General features: G+C 35.2%; 2 long non-coding RNA genes and 7 gene segments (V, D, J or C); 2 read left to right on the top strand and 7 right to left on the bottom strand.

Moving 5' to 3' along the window:
• The first annotated feature begins 315 nt into the window (after positions 1-315).
• On the top strand, positions 316-2,632 carry LOC122136220. The gene is made up of 3 exons (XR_006154032.1): positions 316-753; positions 1,311-1,349; positions 1,459-2,632. It is a non-coding gene; the product is annotated as an uncharacterized LOC122136220 (long non-coding RNA).
• Positions 2,633-2,652: 20 nt separating this feature from the next.
• LOC122136218 lies at positions 2,653-3,769 on the bottom strand. The segment is given in 2 exon segments: positions 2,653-3,549; positions 3,654-3,769. Coding segments are annotated over 2 exon segments (426 nt in total).
• Positions 3,770-6,771: 3,002 nt separating this feature from the next.
• Positions 6,772-10,687, top strand: LOC109104377. The gene is made up of 5 exons (XR_006154031.1): positions 6,772-7,028; positions 7,368-7,453; positions 7,900-7,932; positions 8,595-8,760; positions 9,864-10,687. It is a non-coding gene; the product is annotated as an uncharacterized LOC109104377 (long non-coding RNA).
• Positions 10,688-12,995: 2,308 nt separating this feature from the next.
• On the bottom strand, positions 12,996-13,694 carry LOC122136298. The segment is given in 2 exon segments: positions 12,996-13,378; positions 13,522-13,694. Coding segments are annotated over 2 exon segments (426 nt in total).
• Positions 13,695-13,811: 117 nt separating this feature from the next.
• LOC109074160 lies at positions 13,812-14,927 on the bottom strand. The segment is given in 2 exon segments: positions 13,812-14,309; positions 14,399-14,927. Coding segments are annotated over 2 exon segments (393 nt in total).
• Positions 14,928-15,581: 654 nt separating this feature from the next.
• On the bottom strand, positions 15,582-16,639 carry LOC122136219. The segment is given in 2 exon segments: positions 15,582-16,437; positions 16,560-16,639. Coding segments are annotated over 2 exon segments (393 nt in total).
• Positions 16,640-17,356: 717 nt separating this feature from the next.
• On the bottom strand, positions 17,357-18,479 carry LOC122136299. The segment is given in 3 exon segments: positions 17,357-17,730; positions 17,904-17,908; positions 18,388-18,479. Coding segments are annotated over 3 exon segments (471 nt in total).
• An 874-nt stretch (positions 18,480-19,353) lies between these two features.
• On the bottom strand, positions 19,354-20,717 carry LOC122136221. The segment is given in 2 exon segments: positions 19,354-19,842; positions 19,984-20,717. Coding segments are annotated over 2 exon segments (432 nt in total).
• A 5,070-nt stretch (positions 20,718-25,787) lies between these two features.
• Positions 25,788-26,570, bottom strand: LOC109061003. The segment is given in 2 exon segments: positions 25,788-26,264; positions 26,372-26,570. Coding segments are annotated over 2 exon segments (414 nt in total).
• Positions 26,571-26,593: the final 23 nt, after the last annotated feature.

Consider the following 26,593-nt stretch of genomic DNA (forward strand, 5'->3'; position numbering starts at 1 on the left):
ATTTGACCCTTATAGAAAATAGTCAAACATTACACAAAATAAAGAATAAACTGTGTACTGTAATAATTACACCCAATCAATTTAGCATAAAAACATATTATTACATTATATGCAAATAACAATGTTATTAATTATTACATTATTAATTATTGTGCTGATTGCTATGTATCCCACATTTCTGTTAAAAGAACAGAATATACAGTAAAATCTGTTTATTGAGAAATAACCTTGCACCAAAGCATTCTGAACGCAAGGTGGTGCTGTTGGCTTTCATTTAAAGACGAAACCTTGAGCTTCAACAGAGATGGAGATATGAGCACGGTGTCATCTGGCTTTGGATCCTGTCATTGTCTTCAACCGGAGCTGATCACCTCAGTTTCGCAGTCGGCGCCTGGAAGATGCTGTACGCTCTCCACAGCTGTAGGTTAATTTATTAAATGCGTGTAATCACGTCAATTTAAATTAGATTAGTTGTTTCAGTGAAATAAATTGTTTTGCCATCTTTAATTGACAAGTGTTCGCCTCTTAAACGCAGTGCAGAATGTCCCTTTATGCACACCATAGTTGATATGAGCAACAAGGGGGAAGAAGAAAAACATGAACAAGTTTTTTTTTTCTTCACAGTCTATATTCATTTAATTTTTTTATGGAAGTTTATGTTAGACTGGATAACTGGAAATGGGCCAGAGGGTTTTACCTGCATATACCCACTGAAGAAAATGGCGTTTAGCCTGGACGGCCCTCACAGAAAAGGTAAGTGCAAACTGGCTAGATTTCTTACATTTAAACTTTGGACATTTCCTAGTTCAGTGGTCAAAATATCATTGAAATCTCACTTGTTATTATCGGTTTATCAAATGTTGTATTTATTGATATCATTATTGTGAGTGGAATATATATAACAAAACAGCCTTTTAAGTTATCAGAAAATGATGGTTTTACAAAAACACATTACAAAAATAAAATGAACAATGATATAAATTAAACTATTTAACAAATATTTCTTACGTTTTCTAGTTAATGTTTTCATTTTCAAGTGTAAATGTGTATTTTCACAAAGTGTGAATGTACTGTATACAGTACTCATGACTTTTTTCAAATGTTATTTTACATTTGTGCTTTAGAAAGTGGATCTTTACCATTCTGAATGTAGGCTTATTATTTTAGCCTCACTTTAAACACAACTGATATATGCTTTCTGGAAGTGTATAATTGTTGAAAGTATAGTTATTTAGTTGATTTAAAATTTTTTTTTTATTTTTTATATTTCACCCATGTTATTTGTGTTTGGGAATTAACTTTCCGGGAAGGATTCGGGAACTGTATACAAAATCCTCCACCCTGTTCAGGTCCTTTTATATATTAAATACAAAGACTATTACTTTAATTTATGTCATCAATAACAATTTTATTTATGTTTCTTTTGGTAATTGATTGTAATATTCTGCTCTCATTCAGGTTAAATTCTTCCTGGCTAAAGAAATCCATCTAGCTTTCAGCACCTTCTAGTAGTGAAACTATTCCCTACACATTTGGCCTGCTAACCAGCGGGCTATGTTGGTAAGGGTTTCTGCAGTGTGTTTGTGTGGTGTTTTGTATGTGCTGTAAAATGGGTACATTTCCAGGGACAAGACACCAAAAACTGGGACTGTCCCCGAAAACCAAGCTGTTTGTTCACCCTATGTTAGTGAGCCCATCAGCCAGAGGATGCTCATCCTGTGGTCTGTGTGGGTTCTGCACTAAATGCACACTTTGTGGTTAGTAAAAACCTCAGGGTTATTTTCAGAAAGTCTAGGGGTGTAAGCTTTTGTTTCTTGCCAAAATGATGAATATTTTGGTGCACTTGTTGTAGCTGTTGTCAGATACAGGCTATTGGTTGCAGGACTTTCCAGAGTGTGAATATTTGAAGATGTGGTGTCTGAGTTTGAGTTGTATTGTTGTTCTCTTTCATCCATGGAATGCTTCTTCCATGCTGAAGATCTCCTCTGGACGCCAAAGTAGTGCATCGCAAATCGCACACTTACAGACACTGAAAAGACTGAAGACAGCATCACAAAATAAATAGAGCAGTCCACATTTCACATTGTTTACATTTCAAATGCACAGTCACTCTGAATTGTAACACATAGTAAGGGTTTTTGTACAGTGTATGTGTGTTTCCTGTTACTGTGGGCCTCAAAGCACAATAATACATAGCGGAATCCGTAACTGCTGCAGAGGAGATTTCCAGATGAACACGTTTCTGTATTTTATCAAGTTTGATTGACAAATGTGGGTAAGGTGGTTTGGCTTTTGTCTCATATTGAGAAGATTCATCAATCATTATTAAAAACTCTGGTCTTGAGCCAGGTTTTTGTTGGTACCAGTACAAACTGTCTATTGAGCCTTCATATATGCATGACAGTGTAATGTTTGTATCCTCCATTAATACTGTGGTGTTTTTGTCTGGTCTGATTCCATACCCAGTAGTTTTGCCTGTAAAGATATACATATTTAGCACATAATACTACTTAGTATTAGAATAAAAAACAGAAAGTAGTTTAATTTTACCCTAAAACAACAACCAATTAAAGATAATTTCTTACCAAAGTGATTGAAAAGTATGAACAGACAGAGCAACAACATCGCTTTTGTGAAGATTTCTCAAGATCACTGAAAGTCCTCTTCTGTCTTCGGAGGTATTGAGCCGTTCTTTTGTTAGCAGTGACTTTTTTTCCTCTACTAGCTCCACCCACTTGTTCTCTTACTTTCATAGCTTTACACATAGTTCAGAGATTCTTAATGTTCTTCCTTTTTGCAAAGTTTGGTACAAAGCTTCTCCATTTAACAGTCTGCATTCGGTGTATCAGGTATGCCATTTGGTATGCTGGGAATTGGAACACAGCATAGTCACTTCTTGGTAAAGTCTGCATCTGCTGAGAATCTAGCATTTTCTGTATCTGGAAGAAACATGATGTGTCTTGTATTTAAACATTGTTTGGAACACACTGAAACTGCGTAATCTTTCTGGTATATATTTATAATGATGTACAACACCATCAGAGCTGGTAACTTGCTTTATTTTAAGAATGATTTTTTTATTCAAATAATCTAGTTTAAGTACTTTTGCTCCAGAGTTTTATTACTGTGTATTTTGTTCACAAATTCTTTCTAATGGTTACAGTTAGTTTTTAAAATGAGGAGGATCTTGTTTTTCATCATGAATTTCACTTCTAACTCTGTTTTTGTACAGTGTAGTTGTGTTTCCTGTCACTGTGGGCTCCAGGGCACAGTAGTACATGGCAGAGTCTTTCACTTCTGTAGGAGAGATCGTCAGAGTCATACTTTTAGCTGCTTTATCAGCTGCAGCGGTCAGACGGAGAGCGTCCTCTGATTTGGGGATGGTCTCAAAGAACATGATGAGGTGCTCAGGTTTGGATCCGGGATACTGACGATACCATTGTAAATTGTTGACAGCTTCAGTGTAGTTGCAGATCAGTGTTACATCTTTTCCTTCCAAAACCTGCTTCTGTGTGAAGACTGGTTTTATGACATCTTCACCAGCAGTCTCTGTTTAAAACAAACAATGTTTTAATTAATCATTTCTAATCACATTGTCAACAGTATAAAAAGCAGAAAAAGCATTTCCACAGTAATTGCTATGAATCACTTACCTTTTAGGAGAGAAAATGTAATGAATATGAGGAGCAGCATCTGCGCTAATGAGTGACAATAACTTTGAGAGTCAAGACTTACAGTTCTCTTCTAAAGTGTGACTGACTCAATGTATGTCTATTTTTTTTTTTAAACAACTGAACTGAGACTGAACTAGGATGGATCCTGGAGCTCCACCTTCTGGCAGAAAGCATGCCATATCACCTTTTGCTACAATATCTCGTTGTTTAAGCGATGTGTCTTGAACAACACCTAAAAGCTTACTGAAAACCTTTGGCTTAATAAACTTTATAGTAAGAAGAATGAAATTATTAACTGAGGAAATATTTGAATATAACCTTTTTAAACTGTCGCTGTCTAGAGAGATCCAATTGATTGTAATATTTGTTTACTTTGCAAAGAAATCAAGTAGCAAAATTCAGTCAGTCAAAAATTAAGAAGTACATGTATATGGTACCCTAACATTTGCTAAAATGGTACAGTAGCTCTTAGAGAAAGACAACATTATAGGCCTACAGCAAAGGCAAGAAAAGTGGGAAAAGAGGCACTGCATGTGAGGAAGTTCCTCCTTCCTACAAACATGACTATACAATATTCAAGAATCAGGTTTTTGTACAGTGTAGTTGGTTTTCCTGTCACTGGGCTGCAGGGCACAGCAGTACAATGCAGAGTCTGATACAGCAGCAGAGGAGATCTCCAGGTCCACACATTTATCATTACGGAGTCTGATGGACATATGTGGATGATGTTGGTCAGCTTTGTTGACATATTTGAAGACTCAACAATCAGCAGCAGAAACTCTGGTTTTGATCCAGGCTTCTGTCGATAACAGTGTAAAAATTATCCTGGCTCTTCCAATCGTTTGAACGGGAGTATGTGTTTTTGTTCAACAGTCCAAAAGAAGTTAAATAATGCACGCCCATCCATAATAAAATGGGGGGGGGGGGGGGGGAATAAAGGCCTCCTGTAGCGAATCGATGCATTTTTGTAAGAAAAATACAAAATCCATATTTAAAATGTAATAAACACTTTTTTTTTCACTTCTGCTGATTGTCACATGTGCAAGCTGTGACGCCGGGTGGATGCTGTAGGATGTACGCATCACGCATGCACCGGTGAGAAGTGACAACACGGAAGCGCGGAGGAGAGACAGCAAAACAAAGCGCTGGTCACAAATTAACAGCACAAAACAAGGATTTTTTAAGAAAAATGTAGGAGGATTTCGATATAAGCCAGGAAGATACTGGTTTTCCTTTGGTGAAGTAAGGAAACTCTGCTTCCTTTACTCCTGTAAATGAACTCTCGAGACTAGAATATCTCACAGGCGCATACGCAACGCTTACGTCCTACGTCATCCGCCCGGAACGGCGTGCTGGTATGACAGTCAGCGGAAGTGAGATAAAAATGTTTATAACATTTTAAATATGGATATTTTTCTTACAAAAGTGCATGGATTCGCTACATGAGGCCTTTATTCACCCCCTGGAGCCCTGTGAGGCATGTTTTATTATGGATGCGCATGCTTTATTTGATGTCTTTTAGGCTGTTGAACAAAAACACCCACCAACTCCCATTCTAACGCTAGGAAGAGCCAGGATAATTTTTAATATAATGCTGACTGGATTTGTCTGAAAGAAGAAAGTCATTTTACCCTACAAGTACAGACAGTATATAAATAAGCTGATATTATACAAACATTGCAGTGGCACTGTACAGATATTAAATGTTTCAAACATTTATGTTGCTTTTCACATCTGTACATATTAATGGTGAGGACACTACCAATTTTACTGTACATGGGTTTGGAAACTATTCCGAAAGGTAATAATTGATTGTCCACTTTATAAGAGTGTAGTTTTAAAATCTGCATTGTGCATCATCTTCTGTCTTAAATATCCTTTCTAACTCTGTTTTTGTACAGTGTAGTTTTGTTTCCTGTCACTGTGGGCTGCAGGGCACAGTAGTACATGGCAGAGTCTTTCACTTCTGTAGAATAGATCGTCAGAGTCATACTTTTCTGCTCAGGGTCTTCTTTATCAGCCGCAGCGGTCAGACGGAGAGCGTGCTCTGTTTTGGGGATGGTCTCAAAGAACATGATGAGGTTCTCAGGTTTGGATCCGGGATACTGACGATACCATTGTAAGTTCTTGACAGCTTCAGTGTAGTTGCAGATCAGTGTTACATCTTTTCCTTCCAAAACCTGCTTCTCTGTGAAGACTGGCTTTATGACATTTTCACCAGCAGTCTCTGTTAAAAACAAACAATGTTTTAATTAATCATTTCTAATGGACGATTTCAGATAGTCAACAGAATAAAAAAGAGAAAAAAGTATTTCCTCAATAATTGTAATGAAACAATCACCTTTTAGGAGAGAAAATGTAATAAATACCAGGAGCAACATCTGCATTAATGAGAGACAATGACTTTGAGGTTCAAGACTTACAGTTCTCTCTCTGAGTATGACTGACTCAATGTATGAACTGAACTGAGACTGAACTAGAATGGTTCCTGGAGCTCCACCTTCTGGCAGAATGCATGTAAGATCACTTTTGCTACAATATCTTAGCATTTTTATGGAATGTACTGTATTTCAAACAAAAAATAAGAGCTTACCAAATAATATTTGGCTTAGTAAATTATACAGTAAGTTATACAATAGGACTGAAGTGATAAATTAAAGAAGTATGTTAAAGATTGTCACTGGCCATCAGGGCCGTGCACAGAGATTTTGACGGGCAGTGGGCCAAACCAAAAAAAGGGGCACACTAAGGGGGTGGGTGCTTGTTAATACAAATTTTGTAGTTGTTAGGAATATACAGTTATTTACATAACATTTACATTTAGTCATTTAGCAGATGCTTTTATCCAAAGCGACTTACAAATGAGGACAATGGAAGCAATCAAAATCAACAACAGAGCAATGATATGCAAGTGCTATGACAAGTCTAAGGTAGCTTAACGCAGTACACATAGCATTTTTCTTATTATTATATAATAAATAAAAAGAAAACAGATAGAATAGAAAAAGAACAGAGCAAGCTAGAGGCCTTTTTGATTCTGTTAATTGTATAATAAATAGAAAACAGATAGAACACAAAAAGAAGCTAGTGTTACACTGTAACAATTTTCTGTAGTTTTCACAGCATTATTACTGTAAAATGAGCAAATGCTTACTGTAGAACCTGTATACAGCATGTTACTGTAGATTTGCAAAGCATCATGGTCAATTTTCAATGGCGGGTAAATTCTACAGTAAAAATATTTTTTTTCTGTGAATCACAATACAGCAATTTCTAGAGGATTTTTTTTCCAGCCGTGGAAAGCTGAAAAGCTACGAGATTCCACACTTTCATCGGAATTTTAACTTAAGAAAGGTAACTTTGCTGATTTATTTCCACAGTTTACTATTGTAAAGTTACCTATTTGTTCAACTTTAAGAGTGCACCGAGAGAGAGAGGGGTAAACGAGCGGGACACTTCCTAGTAAACGTGTCTTGTGTGCATTTTATTACCAAAACAAAAAAAAATAAAAAACATTCTATATATAATTGCGCATAATTTCGATAGATTTTCTAATCTGGCAACATTCGATAACGTCATCAGTTTAGAGAAGGATATCATGTTGAATAAAAATTAAATTGGAATTGTGTATGTGATGTATCTGTTGGTGCACTAGCCGGAAATATGATCCCGTACACTTGGATTTTTCTCTAGCCGCTAAAGTCAACTGTCACCGCCGACACCGCGTGCGTGCGCGTGAAGCCAGCCGACTCCCGACTCGACAGAAAACGCAGCTAGAGGTAAGACTTAATACATTTTTCATAGGATCATGATTTTTCTGAACTTCATCGCAGGTCAAACCGCAGAAACGAGATTGTTGATAGCCTAATTTGAAGTGCCATTTCCGACATGTGGGAGCATATACTGTATTGAGATTTATTTTATGTGGCAACATTACATTTATAACGTCTTCAATTTGATTAAAGAGTAACGTTTAGCATTGTTGAATAAAATTAATTTGAAATTGTGTGTTTGATGTTGACGCGGTAACGTTAGCTGTTTGAATAATCTCACTCGTTTTTTTTTCTTGCTTGCTAACGTTGGCGCCTGAAGAATCAGACATTTAAGCGGGCCGATTCGAAAGTTTTATTCATTCGAGAGTTTTATTCATGACTCGTGGAAGCATAATAATATACTCGCACTGTATTAAGATACTTTTATTTACCATTTGGTTCATTTCTTTCAGGTTGCAGCAAAGAGGCCTCAACAATCGTTCAAGGTATAAGTTACATGAACTAGCATGTATACAATGTTTTTCAAATGCAAACAATGTTGTTTCTCTTAAGACACAATCCCTAGATATGTTAATGTTTATGTAAACAAAAAGTGCATATTGATGCTAATTTTATTTGTTATTTGCTGGTTTTCAACATAAAACTTGGTGAATTGGATTTCATTAGTATTAGTACTTTTTGAACAGGATTCTGTGATAACCGTGATAATTTGTCACCATAATTATTAAATTAAATGTTCATGCCATTTCATCTCTAGTTATGATCAACTAATTATGTGTTTTTTACAGTATATTATGTAAAGTACAATTTTCTGTTAAAAAAAATTATATCTGATTATGTTCTTTTCTCTGACACACTTTGTTGTGTGTGGAAGGTTACTAATGTGATTGCTTTATCTGTAAATTAAATTAAATGCTTTTTCAATTACTGAATTCATTGAAATAAAATGAATTCTTTGATTTGAATATTTTTTGGCAATGTGTCGTGTAGGTCTTAAATTTCAATCTTTATGGTCTTAAAATGTCTTAAAAAGGTCTTAAATTTGACTTGCTGAAACCTGCAAGAACTCTGCTCTATATATGGTAAGATTCTTACGACAGGTTTTTTTTTTCTTGGATAGAGTAATGCATGATTTTTTTATTTACAGATTCTTCATCAGGATAAATCCAGAGCACAGCAAGTGCAATTCGAAGGTCCAGGTTAGCAGAAGAACTGGGAAGGTGGTCCAAAGAAAAAACGAGTCCCTCAATCCACACGTGGCATTGTTCATCAGGGACTTCATTGAGTATGACTGGAAGAACAACTAATACCAGGTGAGACTGTTAATTGTTACCTAGAATACTCTGGGTTACTGTCGTTCTAAATCCCACTTTTAGGTAAAGGAACATTTAAAAAATTTTAATTGGGGAAATGGGGTTATCAGCGCTTTTTACCAGGGGCTCAAAATAGTTCAAATACACAAATAATTACATTATTTGTGTATTTATGAACTATGCTTACCTGTAAATATTGTATGGTCCAGGGCTTTAAAATGTTTGGGTGGGTAGTTGGTGGTCGCAGCTTGTCTATTAAAATACATATGTGGCCCGCCAAGCATGATTTAAAAGTCATGCCGTTTCACAGCTTCAGGTGATAAGACTAGCGCTGACATTCTCAACCACACTGAACTGTGTGTGACAACATCCTGTTAGAAAATCTTTTCCATTCACAAATCACAAACATTTACCATAAAATTTAAACATGTAAACACAGTTTTGTGGCAGAAAATTTTATAATAATATTAATATAGATAGTTATTAAATATTAAAGTAATGACATTCATGGCAAATGTAAGAAACCAATACTGTCTAATAAGAGTAGAGCTGCAACTCCGTAAGAATATTAGAATTTTATCCTTTAAAAATGAGGTTGTATATTTTACAGATGTTACGGTTTGTATTAATAAAAATAAATTTACATTTTGTGTCTTAATAAAAGGTATAAAAAATAAATAAATCACCCCCCGGGGATGCTACTCCACAAACCACCAACAGAGCATATAAAATATCAAAAATACAAATATTTATTTAAAAGACTGTTTGTTAAGCTGTTTCATGACTAACGTCACTCTCTCTGGGTCAGCAGCAGCGCCAACACAGATTTGAATGTGGCGATATGATTTTGTCAAAGTTTAATAGATAGACAAATTGAAAGGTTCTGGAATAATAAAAAAAACGATTTTAGAATCGACTTGATAGCTGGGTGAATCGATTTTTCTCTCCAAGCCCTAATATATATGTTTATAGAGAAGTGGACATTGTATTACATATTGATTGGCTAAATCAAATGATCCAATCAAACTTTTATATATATTGTCATCAACCCATCTGTCTTGCTTATAAACTTTTCCATTAATAATTAATTTCTTCCACTGCAGGGTAGAAGACTCCAGCCCAGGAAATTGACTAGTTCAGGCCCGTTTTTGAAGAAAAACAACGTTCAGGGACCAAATTCTACTGTTTTAAATCCTGCTGTTTTTAAATCATTTAATTTGTCTTTTATACATTCTAATTTTAACCGAACATTTTAATACATTTGAACAGGATTGATTTGTATGTTCAGAAAAGTGTTGTATACAAAACGAAATGAAATGTTTGTGACATTTTTGTGACAAAAACAGTGTCTTCATTTTACAGTACACAAAATTAATGCAGTAATCCCTATTACAGTAGTAAAATATGTGAGGTGATGAAACACAGTACTGTGATTATTACTGTAAAAAAGTTTTACAGTATTTTTAAAGTTACTGCAATTAAGTTTACAGTAAGCATACTGTGAAATGAACTACAGCCACTTACTTGCTAATTGCTGCCAGCAAGTTACTGTAAATTTCACAGTATTCTATTTACAGTGTAGTTAGTTAGTTTTTTTTTTTAAGAAAACAAGTAGTTAGTAAATTAATACAGTGCAAGTCTAAAAGGGGCAAGTTTTTATTAAATTATTTTTTTTTTATAAGAATAGAATTAGAAGAGAGATTGCTAGAGTTAGAGGGTCAAATAAAGATGGAAGAGATGTGTTTTTAGCCGATTCTTGAAGATGGCTAAGGACTCAGTTGCTCAGACTGAGTTGGGCACCACATTCCACCAGAAGGGAACATTTAATGTAAAAGTCCGTGAAAGTGATTTTGTGCCTCTTTGGGATTACTTGCAGAACGCAAGCTTCTAGAAGGCACATAAGTCTGAAGTAATGAATTTAGGTAAAGGGGTGCAGAGCCAGTGGTGTTTTTTTAGGCAAACATCAATGCCTTGAATTATTGAATTGAATTGTAAGAGAAGATAGCACACTCTGTAATAATTTCAGACTTTATTATAGGTGTTTTGATAGAGTGGGCTCTCCCTCACTCTCTGAGCCTGCTTCTGCTACATCTTCATTGGAAGTATGTGATTGTAATGGGAAATATACTTAATTACAAGAATTAACGTGTGAAAAACTGCTAAATATTCAATATGATAATTTACCTTCTGGCTTAGTGGAGCTTTTAATCCATGTTTGCAATGTTTAACTGCCTTTAGCAGCCTCAATTAACTCCTAATTAATGCTTTTTAATTGGTAGTAAGGTAAGTAAGTTTAGGTATTGGGTAGGAGGATACAGAATATGGTTACGTAGAATATGTGCTTTGTAAGTACTATTAAACAGCCAATATGCTAGCAGTGTGCATGCTAATTAGCAACTAGTGGATGAGAATTGGTCCCTAAACTAATGTGTTACTGAGCTTTGTTTTGTTTTATTGATTTTTGTATAATTAATACTGATTAAATTTTATGCTTAGATGCTGTTTTTTATTTTTATTATTCTTGTTTTGCATAAAGGAATGTTTTCCTGCATGTGAGTTACTATGGTGTACTGGTTAACTTGGTGTATTGTAAATTTAAATGGTACAATAATTCTTGGAGAAAGACCACCTTATAATGAATTGAAAGTTGAAAAATAATGAGACACTGCAAGAGGGGAAGCTTAAAAATATGAAAAATATACAAACCTACTTTTTCATCTTCCCCTACAAATACTGACTGTATGTGAATACATTTTAGCTTACTCTCTAATTAAAATGAAGATTTTTAAATAAAGTATGGCTGCTGTTCAATTAGGGCTGGTCGATATATGTTCAATCATATATAATGATTTCACAAAAAAATAAAATGTTTCTTTTGGACAATAAGCTATGTGGAAAATATACAGTGTTAAACTACTGTAACCAAATGTTTCAAAGATCTTTACACTGGTTGATGTGCAGTTACCAGCTCTTGTTTATTTTTTCTTTGATTTTTCCTTATTGTACATATTAGTAATGTTTGGTAATTACAGTGTGTGTCCTGACCATCTGTTTTTGTACAGTGCAGTTGTGTTTCCTGTCACTGTGGGCTGCAGAGCACAGTAGTACAGAGCAGAATCATCCATTTGTGTAGAAGATATGCTCAGATTTATAAGTTTGCTTCCTTTATCAGCCACAGCATACAGATAAAGCTTGGGCTCTGACTGACTGCTGCTCTCAGTGTAAAAAATTATATTTTCAGGTTTGGATCTGGGATGCTGACGGTACCTCTGCAGACTGCGAACATTACCACTGTAATGCTGCTTTGTGAAGAATGAAGTTATCAATTCAGCATCAACATTACCTGTTTAAAAAATATCAATCAATCAATTAAAAAACATTAAAATTAATGGACTAATTAAGAGCATGTATAAATAGTTGGTTTATTAACACATTAACACAAAATCAATAATCTGGAAATTATTCTTATGCATTACTCACCTTTAAAAAGGGAAAATATCATGAGGACGAGGAGCAACATTATCAACGAGACAAAGTTCTGAAGAGTCAAGACTTACAGTTTCCTCTTAACTGACTCAGTTTGCATGTCTTCGGTTTTGAAATAACTTAAATGTGAGCTCCACCTTCTGGCAAAAGCCGTGCTTAACTGAGGCTCTCTGGTCTGATTTAATAATAATAATTTTAAAAAAGTGTGTGGTAACCACTGGTTAAGTACCTGTATTATATCATTCTTTTTTGGATGTAACTGAAACAACCAAAAGTCTTGTACAGCAGCATATCAGCTATCAACTGTACTTTAGTGACCTTTCAAAGGAATTCAATACTCTATATGTGGTCTTAACTGTGAATCTAAAATAATTCTGTGGGTAATAAAAGCCCTGGAAATCTCTTGTATATAGAAACCCAGTAACCTTTCTGTGGCAAGATAAAATATTTTAAATATATCTGTACTGTAGTTATTTATTTGAACATTTTAGTAATTTATCAGAGAGAAATGTGTAAAGCTTTATTTCAAGGAACAGATTGAATTTCGAGTGGTGATTGTTTGTCTTGGTATTTTATATTCCATTTTTGTATTGATCATGATTATAGTCCTAAATAAAGTTTTTTTTTCTCTCTCTCTCTCTCTCTCTTTGAGGGACGTCCTTGCTAAATAGAGCAAAATGAATTACAATTTGAAAATGTACATTTAAATGCCACATTCAGATCATCAGCAAAATGGAATATCACAGAGATCATGGTAGAGAAATATGACTGTTCATCAGGCAGATAATAAGAAGGTTTTTGTACAGTGTAGAGGGGTTTCCTGTCACTGTGGGCTCCAGGGCACAGTAATACACTGCAGAGTCTGATACAGCAGCAGAGGAGATCTCCAGATCCACACTTTTATTATCATGGAGTCTGATGGACATATGTGGATGAGGTTGGTCAGCTTTGGTGACATACTTGGAAGACTCAGCAATCAGCAGCAGAAACTCTGGTTTTGATCCAGGCTTCTGTCGATACCAGTGAAGACTGTAAGCTGATCCATCATATGAACAGGACAGAGTGGTGCTGCTTCCTTCAGTTAAAACTACAGACGGCTGGTTTGGTCTGATGACATTTCCATTAGATTCACCTGCAAAGATGACAGATAATCAAGGACTGTAATGATTACATTTAGAGTAATAAATGCATGTTTGTGATATTTTTATTTTTAGTTATGTTTTGGAAAATGGTGCAAAATATGTGTGAAGACATTGTATGACTAACAGTACTTACAGTAACTGAGGATTAAAATGAAAATGGATGAGATGAGTAACATGCTTCTGTTTCTTTTGAGTTGAGACTTCTATCAGGATCTGTATGAAAGAAAGTCAGTGTTGTCTTTTTGATTTCTTCCACTGAAGTTGACAAAATCCTAAGCTCCTCCCACACATACAGTACCTTCACTCATTTTATCCTACAAGTACAGACAGTATATAAATAAGCTGATATTACACAAACATTGCAATGGCACTGTACAGATATTAAATGTTTCAAACATTTATGTTGCTTTTCATATCTGTATTAAGAAGTGGTCTGATAATATTAATGGTGAGGACACTACCAGTTGTACTGTACATGGGTTTAGAAACTATTCCGAAAGGTAACAATTGATTGTCCACTTTATAAAGAGTGTAGTTTTAAAATCTGCATTGTGCATCGTCTTCTGTCTTAAATATCCTTTCTCACTCTGTTTTTGTACAGTGTAGTTGTGTTTCCTGTCACTGTGGGCACCAGGGCACAGTAGTACATGGCAGAGTCTTTCACTTCTGTAGAAGAGATCGTCAGAGTCATACTTTTAGCTGCTTTATCAGCCGCAGCGGTCAGACGGAGAGCGTCCTCTGTCGTGCTCTGTGTGGTCTCAAAGAACGTGATGAGGTGCTCAGGTTTGGATCCGGGATAGTGACGATACCATTGTAAATTTTGAACAGCTTCGGTGTAGTTGCAGATCAGTGTAACATCTTTTCCTTCCAAAACCTGCTTCTGTGTGGAGACTGGTTTTATGACATCTTCACCAGCAGTCTCTGTTTAAAACAAACAATGTTTCAATGAATCATTTCTAATGGACAATTTCAGACTGTCAGCAGTATAAAAAGCTTGTTGAATCACTCACCTTTTAGGAGAGAAAATATAATGAATACGAGGGGCAACATCTGCACTAATGAGAGACAATGACTTTGAGAGTCAAGACTTACAGTTCTCTCTCTGAGTATGACTGACTCAATGTATGTCTGCTCTGTTTTTAAACAACTGAACTGAGACTGAACTAGGATGGATCCTGGAGCTCCACCTTCTGGCAGAATGGATGCGATATCACCTTTTGCTTTCAGAAATTTACATTAACTTGTACAAGATTGAAATGATTAAAGAAGTATGTTAATAAGGTATTGTAATAAAGGCTGTCACTGTCCAGAGAGATCTTATTGATAGTACAATTTACGTTTACTGTGCAAAAAAATAACAGCAAAAGCAAAGTTATCATACAGTAGTCTCATCTGCAGGAATTTGTCTTGTCTATAGACATAGAAGGAACTGTTTTATTTTTAATTGATTTTTGTGCATTAATGCTAATAAATTTTCATGCTTACATCCTTTTTCTGCATAAAGGAAGGTTTTTCTAGCATGTGTGGGTTCATACTACGGTGTACTGGTTCACGTAACTTGATTTATTGTAAATTACAGTTTGTTTTGTCTTGTAAAAGTGGCCTTAAATGACCAATTAATAAGTAAACGGTGCAAAACATTTGCTAAAATGGTAGGCTACAGTAGTTCTCAGGGAAAGACCACCTTGTAAGGACAGGAAGGAGGAACAAAAATAAGACACTGCATGAGGGAAGGCCTAAATATATGATTGTTATACAATATGCAAGAAACAAGTTTTTGTAAAGTGTAGAGGGTTTCTTCTGTCACTGTGGGCTCCAGAGCACAGTAATACACTGCAGAGTCTGATACAGCAGCAGAGGAGATCTCCAGATCCACACTTTTATTATCATGGAGTCTGATGGACATATGTGGATGAGGTTGGTCAGCTTTGGTGACATACTTGGAAGACTCAACAATCAGCAGCAGAAACTCTGGTTTTGATCCAGGCTTCTGTCGATACCAGTGAAGACTGTAAGCTGATCCATCATATGTACAGGACAGAGTGGTGCTGCTTCCTTCAGCTAAAACAACAGACGGCTGGTTTGGTCTGATGACATTTCCATTAGATTCACCTGCAAATATGATAAATAATCAAGCAATTTAATGGATTATGTTTAGAATGAATTTAAAAATGGGCATGTTTTTGATTTATACTGTATATAAATAAGGTGTAAATGTATATGACTAGCAGTACTTACAGTAACTGAGGATAAAAATTAAAACAGAAGAGATGAGTAACATGTTTCTGTAGTTTGTGTTTAGACTTCTCAATGAAGGAAAGTCAGTGTTGTCTCAACAATTTCTTCTGCTAAAGTGGACAAAACATTGAGCTCCTCCCACACAAACCTACTTTTTCATCTTCCCCTACAAATACTGACTGTATGTGAATATATTTTAGCATACTCTCTAATTAAAATGAAGATTTTAAAGTATGGCTGCTGTTTAATCATATATAATGATTTCACAAAAAAAAAAAAAAAAAAAAAAAAAAATTAAATGTTTCTTTTGGACAATAAGCTATGTGGAAAATATACAGTGTTAAACTACTGTAACCACAAGTTTCAAAGATCTTTACACTGGTTGATGTGCAGTTACCAGCTCTCTTAATTATCTTTCATTTTTCCTTATTGTACATGTTAGTAATGTTTGGTAATTATTACAGTGTGTGTCCTGACCGTCTGTTTTTGTACAGTGCAGTTGTGTTTCCCGTCACTGTGGGCTGCAGAGCACAATAGTACAGAGCAGAACCATCCATTTGTGTAGAAGATATGCTCAGATTCATAAGTTTGCTTCCTTTATCAGCCACAGCATCCAGACGAAGCTTGGGCTCTGACTGACTGCTGCTCTCAGTGTAACAAATTATATTTTCAGGTTTGGATCCGGGATGCTGACGGTACCACTGCAGACTGCGAACATTACCACTGTAGTTGCAGGAAAGTGTAACATCTCTTCCTGCTAAAACATGCTGCTTTGTGAAGAATGATGTTATCACTTCAGCATCAACATTACCTGTTTTTTAAAAAAATCAATCAATCAGTTAAATTAATGGACTAATTAAGACTATATAAATAGTTGGTTTATTAACACAATCAAAATCAATAATCTGGAAATTATTCTTATGCATTACTCACCCTTACAAAGGGAAAATATCATGAGGATAAGGAGCAACATTATCAATGATACAAAAAGTTCTGTAGAGTCAAGACTTACAGTTTCCTCTTAACTGACTCAGTTTGCATGTGTTCTGTTTTGAAATAACTTAAATGTGAGCTCCACCTTCTGGTAAAAGCCATGCTTAACTAGGGCTCCCTGGTGTAAATCTGATTTGATAAAAAAAAAACAAAAAAACACCCATAGATGTAGAGTGTGTGTGGTAACCACTGGTTAAGTGTATCATTCTTTTTGGATATAACTAAAACAACCAAAGTTATTGTATAGCAGATTACATATCTGTCTCCAAAAGTAACTATAAATCCCTGTAGTAACTTTCAAAGGAATTCAGTAATAGGTGTGGTCTTAACTGAGAATCTAAAACAATTCTGTGGGTGATAAACTCTCTGGAAACCTTAATGTGGCAAGATATTTAAAATGTTTTAAATACATCTGTACAGAAGTTATTTTGATAATGTCCTATTTGATAAATTCTAGCAAAGAGAAATGTGTCTTAACTTTTGAATTTATTCTAAGCTTTAGTTAATGGAACCAATTCAATTTATTTTATTCTAAATGGGGATTTCTTTTTGTCTTGGTAATTCATAGTCAATTTTTGTACTGATTACTATAGTCCTAAATTATATATTTTTTTGTGTTTGAGGGAAATTCAATCTGATAATGGTCAGTGATTACCAATGGCCAGTAATGTACGTTTAAATGCCAAATTAGAATGGAAATGGAAATCAAAGAGATCATATGCAACATATGCAGCAGATCATGTGCGACTATGCAACAGACAAACAACAAGAAGGTTTTTGTACAGTGTAGTTTGTTTTCCTGTCACTGTGGGCTCCAGGGCACAGTAATACACTGCAGAGTCTGATACAGCAGCAGAGGAGATCTCCAGATCCACACTTTTATTATCATGGAGTCTGATGTACATATGTGTGTGAGGTGGAGAAGCTGGAACTACAGTTTTAGTAGACCTCACAATCAGCAGCAGAAACTCTGGTTTTGATCCAGGCTTCTGTCGATACCAGTGAAGACTGTAAGCTGATCCATCATATGAACAGGACAGAGTGGTGCTGCTTCCTTCAGCTAAAACTACAGATGGCTGGTTTGGTCTGATGACATTTCCATTAGATTCACCTGCAAATACATTAAAGAAGCAAGTAAGGAAATGGACATTTACAACTAAATGTAAAATTACAAATTACAACAAAATTTCATTTACAACAAAACAAACAGGTATTTTTACATACAGGTATTTTTTGTGATGTTCTGGAATACAGTGCAAAATGTACATGAGTAATACTACTTACAGTAACTGAAGATAAATATTAAAACAGAAGAGATGAGTAACATGATTCTGTAGTTTGAGTTCAGACTTCTATCAGGTTCTGTATGAAGGTGCTGTCTCTGATTTATTCTGCTAGAGTTTACAAAATGCTGAGCTCCTCCCACACATACCTCCTTACTCATCTCATCCCTACCAATAACTCACTGTATAGGAAGACGTATACAAACTAAAAATTATGTTTTGTAAGTCTAATTTATCTAATATTATATTCTTTATTAAATGGACACTTAGCTGCTACATGTTGGAATATGTTTTAAAAGTACAATTGTGTGCCCTGATTCTATAAAATATCAACCATTGACAGTATCAGACTACTTTTTACAGATATGAGCAGCAAATTAATGCTTGAAACATTTGCAAGTCATACAGTGCCAATGCAAATACTGAATATAATGTTTTTAAATCATGATCTTCTGTTTAATATCATTACTTGTTACATTTTGTACAGTGTGGTTGTGTTTCCTGTCACTGTGGGCTGCAGGGCACAGTAGTACATGGCAGAGTCTTTCACTTCTGTAGAAGAGATCGTCAGAGTCATACTTTTAGCTGTTTTATCAGCCGCAGCAGTCAGACGGAGAGCGGGCTCGGATTTGGGGATGGTCTCAAAGAATAAAATTAGGCGCTCAGGTTAGGATCCAGGAGACTGATGATACCATTGTACTGTAAATTGTTGACAGCTTCAGTGTAGTTGCAGATCAGTGTAACATCTTTTCCTTCCAAAACCTGCTTCTCTGCGAAGACTGGTTTTATGACATCTTCACCAGCATTTTCTGTTTAAAAATGGAATTTGTTATTTGTAATGGAGTAGTTTAGACTGTCAACAGGATATGGAGATAACACTTCCACTGTAATTCTTATAAATCACTCATCTTTTAGAAGAGAAAATATAATGAATACCAGGAGCAACATTTGCACTAATGAGAGACAAGACTTTAGGTTCCCTCCTAGAGTTAATGCATGTTAATGTATGTCTGCTCTTTTTTTAAACAACTGAACTCAAGAGTGGAAGGATTTCTAGAGCTCCATCTTCTGGCAGAATATTGCACATATTCAAGAATATTGATTGTTACAGTGACATCGGTGTGTCTAAAATTACACATGGAAACTTGCATAAAGTTTATATATAAAACTTGTATATATAAGGTGCCACCTAAATTATTTCCATTATTTTGTATAAATACAGCAAAATTTCTAATGTGGGTTTGCAGTATACTATTATGTAGGCTATATAATGTACTTTCTAATAATTCACAAGCAAGTAGTACATTACATCAGGCATCAGCAGTAGAAGTCACTGAGATTATCTTTTCATGCTATGAAGCAATATTAATTGATATTAATCAAGAGCACAAGCACTCGTCATGCCCATTTTTATTCTACAAATATCTGTGCTTTGGGAAGCTGGCAAAAATTTTATCAACTAATGCAGCAGCAGAGTTGATATTTTGTGAGAAATATTGTGGGGAAATTTTCATGAGAAAAGTGCATCACATTGTATCAGTCAGGAAACACAACTGGGGAAAACTGGTGTGACTGGTGTGAAAGCACCTAGTAAGAATAGGCCATAAGAAAGTTTTTGTACAGTGCAGCTGTGTTTCCTGTCACTGTGGGCTCCAGGGCACAGTAGTACAGAGCAGAATCTTCCAGCTTTGTAGAAGATATGCTCAAATTCATAAGTTTGATTCCTTTATCAGCCACAGCGTACAGACGAAGCTTGGACTCTGACTGATGGTTGCCCTCAGTGTGAAAAATTATATTCTCAGGTTTGGATCGGGGATACTGACGATACCACTGTAAATTTTGAACATAGCCACTGTAGTTGCAGGAAAGAGTAATATCTTTTCCTGCCAAAACATACTGCTCTGTGAGGAATGGTGTTATCACTTCAGCATCAGCATTCTCTGTTTCAAAAATATCAATCAATCAATTAAAAAACATTAAAATCCATGGACTAATTAAGAGCATAAATAAATAGTTGCTTTATTAACACATTGACACAGACAAAATCAATAATCTGGAAATTATTTTTATGCATTACTCACCCTTAAAAAGAGAAAATATCATGAGGACAAGCAGCAACATCATCAATGAGACAAAAAGTTCCGTAGAGTTAAGATTCATAGGTTTCTCCTAACTGACTACTGTTTGCCAGAATGACAGCACACTTAGATGTCAGGAATGAAAAATACACTCTCAAAGTGCTCCTCCTACTGACAGCTTTGAAGGATTACATAAGTTTTATTCTACCCCCAACAACAGGGATGGGAAAACAAAAAGAATTCAACAGCACCTTTTCAAATATATCTCTCAGTAGTTCATATGTAACTATGTGATTGTTATAAAAACTGACTAATTCATCCAGGAATCAGACTATACTGATTGTAAATTTTTGATTTACTAAAAAGAAGCAACACAGTTATTTGTTTTTTAACCTGAATATGTAATGCCTGTTCTGTGCGATAGATAGATAGATTGATAGACTGACTTTTAAATGAACCAGTTCTGAATGAGACGCATCTGTTCTTGGTTTGCAAACCCCATTGATCAAACATCACATACACACTTCTATTCTTTAAGTGGTTATTAAAAACTAATTTGATTATTGAGAGTAAATTGTACCTTGTAATTAATAAATCTATAAATATTACCTTCCTGAAATATAATTTTTTCAGCCATTGCCTGTTGTCAGTCATTTTATATTTAGAGGTACTTAGTTTGATTTCATTTATAAATTTAAGTGTGTTTTTTGAAACACTACTTTCCTGTTCATATCATTTATTATTTTATTCAAGTGGTGTGATAACACTTAATGTATTTGGAAATGTGCTTCTAGTACTGGTTTCAGGTTTTTGTACAGTGATGCAGTGTTTCCCGTCACTGTGGGCACCAGAGCACAGTAGTATATTGCAGAATCTTCCATTTCTGTTAAAAAGATGTTCAGATGCATTTGTTTGTTGCCTCTATCAGCTGTAGATGAAAGTCGAAGTGCATGCTCTGACTGGCCACTGAGCTCAGTGGCAAAAATTAGAAACTCTATTCGGGATCCTGGATATTGCCGATACCACTGCAGTGTGTTAACAGTGCCACTGTATTTACAGGAAAGGGTAACATTGTCCCCTGCTGTAATGTGCTTCTCTGGGACCAGTGGGTTTACTGTATTTGCATCAGCATTCTCTGTGTAAAAAAACAAAACGAAACAACAATGCTATGTAGATTATTCCTATGTGGTTCACACAGAATTTACATAACCTTTGAATTACAAGTAAAAACAACAACAACAACAACAAAAAACTGCATAAAGTATATATGAATAACTGACCTTTGAACAGAGAAATAATGATCAAGACCAGGAACAACATCTGACCAATAAAAGGACAAAAGTGATAATGAGAATCGATGCTGCACATTTCTCTCTAAGATGTAACTAACTCATATATAGCAGGAGCTGGGTAATGAAATAACTGTATAGCTCCTCCTTCCAACAGCATATACGTACTGTAGGTAAGAGCGTTTCATGATCGCTGTTCTCAGAACCTTTCACTATATTAGACTGGTGAGTGAGTGATATGATCTTTACAATCAAATTTCAACTATAGCAGACAGTTTGGAAAGAGTTTAAAAATATATGATATGTATGAATTTGAATATATTATATTTTTCATATACTAAACTAAAATATCATTAAATACTTGGCAACAAGGCATTAAATTGATTATAATTTATAGTGTAGAATATACTGAAATATATCTTTGACCCTGGAATATTATTGTCAGTATCAAATGTCTGTATACATATTTCCATCTTGCAAGCAAAAAAAAAAAAAAAAAGAAAAAAGGCAAATATTAATGCTGTTTTTATAACTAAGAACAAGTATATTACTAGACTTTTAGCTTAACTCTGAATATGAGTTACTTTGTACTTAGCTGAAGTGAGAGTTTTATATTTTTATGAACAATTAAAATCTACCTTTAGAACAAATGCCTTAATATCTCTTAAAAATAAATGTCCTTGCATTGATGATCCATGAAGTACCATTGACATTCCATTTCAGTTGCATAATAAAAAATAATATGTGAATAAAATGCACATATATAAATATAAATAAACCACAGACACACACACGCACACACAAAAAATAATTAATTTGTATGTACAGGTGTGCTAAAATAACAGGTATAGTATAATAAATAAGTTGTAGGGATGTACTAGGATGTAGTGTTATAAATAAGTATAAGGTTATTGGACAAATTTTTATTGCACAATAGGAGAACATTTGTTCATGAGGTAGATTGCCTGGGGAAAGAAACTGCACTTCATCCTGCTTCTACAATATGTTGCACATCAAGTGTCCAAATTTTTAAATCATTGACCACTAAACAAAGTATAACCAATTCCAGGGTCTGTGCAAAAATAATAATGTCCCATAGTAAAATGACTGTTATTTTGTAAGATAAACTCACTGGGAAGTGAACTGACAAAGTCTCCTCTATCTCATGTACTGTAAGTCATATCGCGCCACCTCCTGGCAAATACAGTCATTTGCATTTGAGACAGGATTAGCAAGTGTTTTAGGCTTCAGCATTCTTTAATTTTTACGTGGGAGGTTTTTGTATGATGCTGTAAGATTTCCTGTCACTGTGGGCACCAGGGCACAGTAGTAAATGGCAGAATCTGTTTCTACAGCAGAGGAGATATTCAGATCCACTTGTTTGTTGTCTTGATTAACTGCAGCAGTAAATCTGGGTGGTCTGTCATCACTCATAGCTCCATGTTGGAAGATGTAAAGAAGGAACTCCGGTTTGGATCTGGGATACTGTCTGTACCATTGTAAATTATTTACTGTACCCGTATAGTCTTTGTAACTGCAGGACAGATTAACATTGTCACCAACATGTCTATTTTCATTCAGTGACAAGGGTTTTATTGTGTCTCCCTCTGTGTGCCCTAGTAATGGAGAGTAAAAGCCAGTGATTAGACAGTTAGACAGTATTAGACAGTAAGTAACTTGTAAAAAGTAGTAGCAAATAAGTAAAAAGTAACTGGTCTAGATTGGAGAGAAAAATACAACTTTATCTTACCAATACATATCCACAAAAAACTGAGGAGAGTGAAAATAATCATGATAGCAGAACTTTAAAGAAGAATCTGAAAGACTTGAGTATCATTCAGACTGGATGCCTTTGAATTCTGACATCCTCCCTCAGATTAAAATGCTTCTACATCTTGATATTAAGCTCCACCCTATGGGAAAGTTATTTAGTTTAGCTTGCTTTTTATTGTGTCTTTATATTCAAACCTGCTAACATGACATTTACCAGTCACTGCAGTGCATACTCAGAGGTAAACAGTCACTCACATACATATATATATATATATATATATATAAATATATTCTGAAACATCACATTCATGCTTCATTTTACTTGTTTATTGATTCAAGTGGAGTCATCACACTTTGATTTGTTGAAATGTTTTGAAAAATTGGTTGAAATCTGATTTTGGATCTATGTCTGCTGTTAACGATGTCAGGTTTTTGTACAGTGTTGCAGTGTTTCCTGTCACTGTGGGCACCAGGGCACAGTAGTACAGAGCAGAATCTTCCATCTCTGTCTGAAAAATGCTGAGATTCATGCGTTTATTACGTTCATCAGCCACAGATGAAAGTCGAAGTGCAGGCTCTGACCGGCCTTTGAGCTCAGTAACAAAAATAAGGAACTCTATTCGGGATCCTGGATATTGTCGATACCACTGCAAGGTGTTAACACCTCCACTGTAATCACAGGTGAGGGTAACGTTGTCTCCTGCTGTTACGCGCTTCTCTGGGACAAGTGGGTTTATTGTATTTGCGTCAGCATTCTCTGTGTAAAAGAAAAACAAAAACGCTAAATTATTCCTTTGGGCTAGATACATACTGTACACGTTGTTCACACTGAATAAATAATTGGATCATATGTTAAAAAAATATGAATAACTGACCTTTGAGCAGGAAAATAATTAAAAACAGGAACTACATCTTACTAATAAATAGACAAAAATGACTGTGAGAATCAATGTTGCACATTTCTTCCTAAAACTAACTCAATATAGCAGGAGCTTACTAATGAAAGACATGAATCGAATAGCTCCGCCTTCTAGCAGGGAATTATGGTAAGTGAGCAAAAGGTAAAATGATCTTTACTGAAGTATTTCAGCTATCTCAGACAGTTCAGAATGAGTCTAAATTAAAAATTAGCATATTCTAAAATATCCATAAAATACTTGAGGCAAGGTGTCCGATTGACTAGTATGCTATAGTTAAACTATATCTGGAATATTATTATCAATAACAAATTTATCTACTGTAAAAAAATAAAAAAATAAATAAAAAATACATCTTGCGAGCAAGAACATTGCAGCATTGATGCAAGCTCTCTGTTTTACAGTAACCTTGGGAACAACAAATTACATTAACAAAAGTAAACTAAACCCTGAAACAAACTGCAAATCTTGCAAATGAAAACCAATCTCTGACTTTTGAGCAGACCAGTTATCATCAATACAAGGACAAAACCTGACATGCAATAACCACAACAACTCAGACAATTAATGTGCATGTAAGACAAAACTCACATAAGGAGATGCACACCGAATTGCAGGAAAACTCAATATGCATATAGCGCCACCTCCTGGCAAAACATACCTGCTATTTCAGTCATTTGGGAAATGCGAACCTTTGACTATATTGCATGTTCTGTATATGTTAGGATTTGCTTCAGCAAAATTACAGACTGTTTTTGGCGATTATGTGCTGGCCTTCGAGACTGGATGAAGCAGGTTTTCGAGGCTTCATCTTTCTTTAATGATGGCATGGAGGTTTTTGTATGATGTAGTCAGATTTCCTGTCACTGTGGGCACCAGGGCACAGTAGTAAATGGCAGAATCTGTCTCTGCAGCAGAGGAGATATTCAGATCCACTTGTTTGTTGTCTTGATTAACTGCAGCAGTAAATCTGGGTGGTCTGTCTTCACTCATAAGTCCTTGTGGCAAGATGTAAAGGAGGAACTCCAGTTTGGATCTGGGATACTGTCTGTACCAGAATAAATTATTTACTGTAGCCGTATATTCTTTGTAACTGCAGGACAATGTAACACTGTCCCCAACATGTCTATATTCATTCAGTGACAAGGGTTCTATTGTGTCTGCCTCTGTGCACCCTGGAAATGGAGAGTAAAAGCCTAATTAGATAAAAGCAACAGTAACTGAATGGTAAAAAGTAATAGTAAATGAGTAAAAAATAACTGGTTTAGACTGGAAAGAAAAATACAATTATATCTTACCAATACACATCCACCAAAAACTGAGGAGAGTGAAAATAATCATGACAGGAGAAATCTGAAGAATCTAAAAGATTTGAATAACATTTAGACTGGATGCCTTTGAATTCTGACATCCTCCCTCAGATTAAAATGCTTCTTCATTTTGATATTAAGCTCCACCCAGTGGAAAAAAAATGTTGATGGTATTTAATAAAGTCATTATACTTAAACCAGTTCATGTGATCTTTGATTCAAAGTCTCTGCCAACGTCTATTAAAGAAAAGACATAAGAAGATTGTAATACTTTATTAAACTTTTTCTGAAAACATTAATTGGTTGCTGTTATTTCTCTCTCACATTTTTTTTATTGCAAAAGCAAAATAATGATACAGAACCAAATGAATATTGGAGATCTAGTTGCTAATGTTTACAGTTTCATTTTATTTTATATACATATTTGTGATAACTCCCAAGTGGTCATCATCTATTTTTTTCACCAATTTATTGAACTTTTATATTATACTTATATTTATATTATACAAATATTCCAGATAGCGTCACAATTGATTTGAGTTATTGATCCTTAAGAGATGCTTGTGTTACTGATGACTGATGCAGTCAGAAATAATTCATACTAGAGGAAACATGTGCTTGTTAAGAATCAGTGATAAGTATTATCATATACAGAAAGATTTTGTGCAGAGGAAAAGGGTTTCCTGTCACTGTGGGCTGCAGGGCACAGTAATACTGTGCAGAGTCTGATACTTTAGCAGGGCTGATTTTCAGTTCCATGAGCTTTCTATTTTTGTCAACTGTAGCTGATAACCAGTGTGCTGATGGATCGGCTTTAACTGGATCTCCAGATTCAGCCATGGAGAGAAGCAGTTCTGGTTTGGATCTTTGATACTGACGATACCACAGCAGATTATACACAGAACCAGTGTAGTTGCAGTAGAGAGCAACACTGTTACCATCTTGAGCTTGTTTTTCAGAATCATGAGATGTTATTATATCACCAAGAGAGACTCCTGGAAAAAAAAAGACATACTAAATTCAATATTGTGATCAGATAAATGCAATTCTAACAGTTTTAAATCAAAAGAGGTGGTGATTAAATAAAATAAACAAGTCTCACCTGCGAGTACTGAAAATATAACAAGTGCACAGAGCAGCATGATGGAATGAAATGACTCAAATGTTACTTTTCTTGACTGAAACACTGTGATTTAAGTCTGGAGCTCCACCCTGTGGCAAGATTTCACCTTCCAGGACTAGTCTTGAGCCCATTGTGTGCATGAGGGATACAGAAAAGAGATGAACGCCCTCTTCTGGATGAAAACAAACACATTTAGACCTT

Source organism: Cyprinus carpio, chromosome B2 (genome assembly GCF_018340385.1).
Source record: "Cyprinus carpio isolate SPL01 chromosome B2, ASM1834038v1, whole genome shotgun sequence".
NCBI lineage: Eukaryota > Metazoa > Chordata > Actinopteri > Cypriniformes > Cyprinidae > Cyprinus > Cyprinus carpio.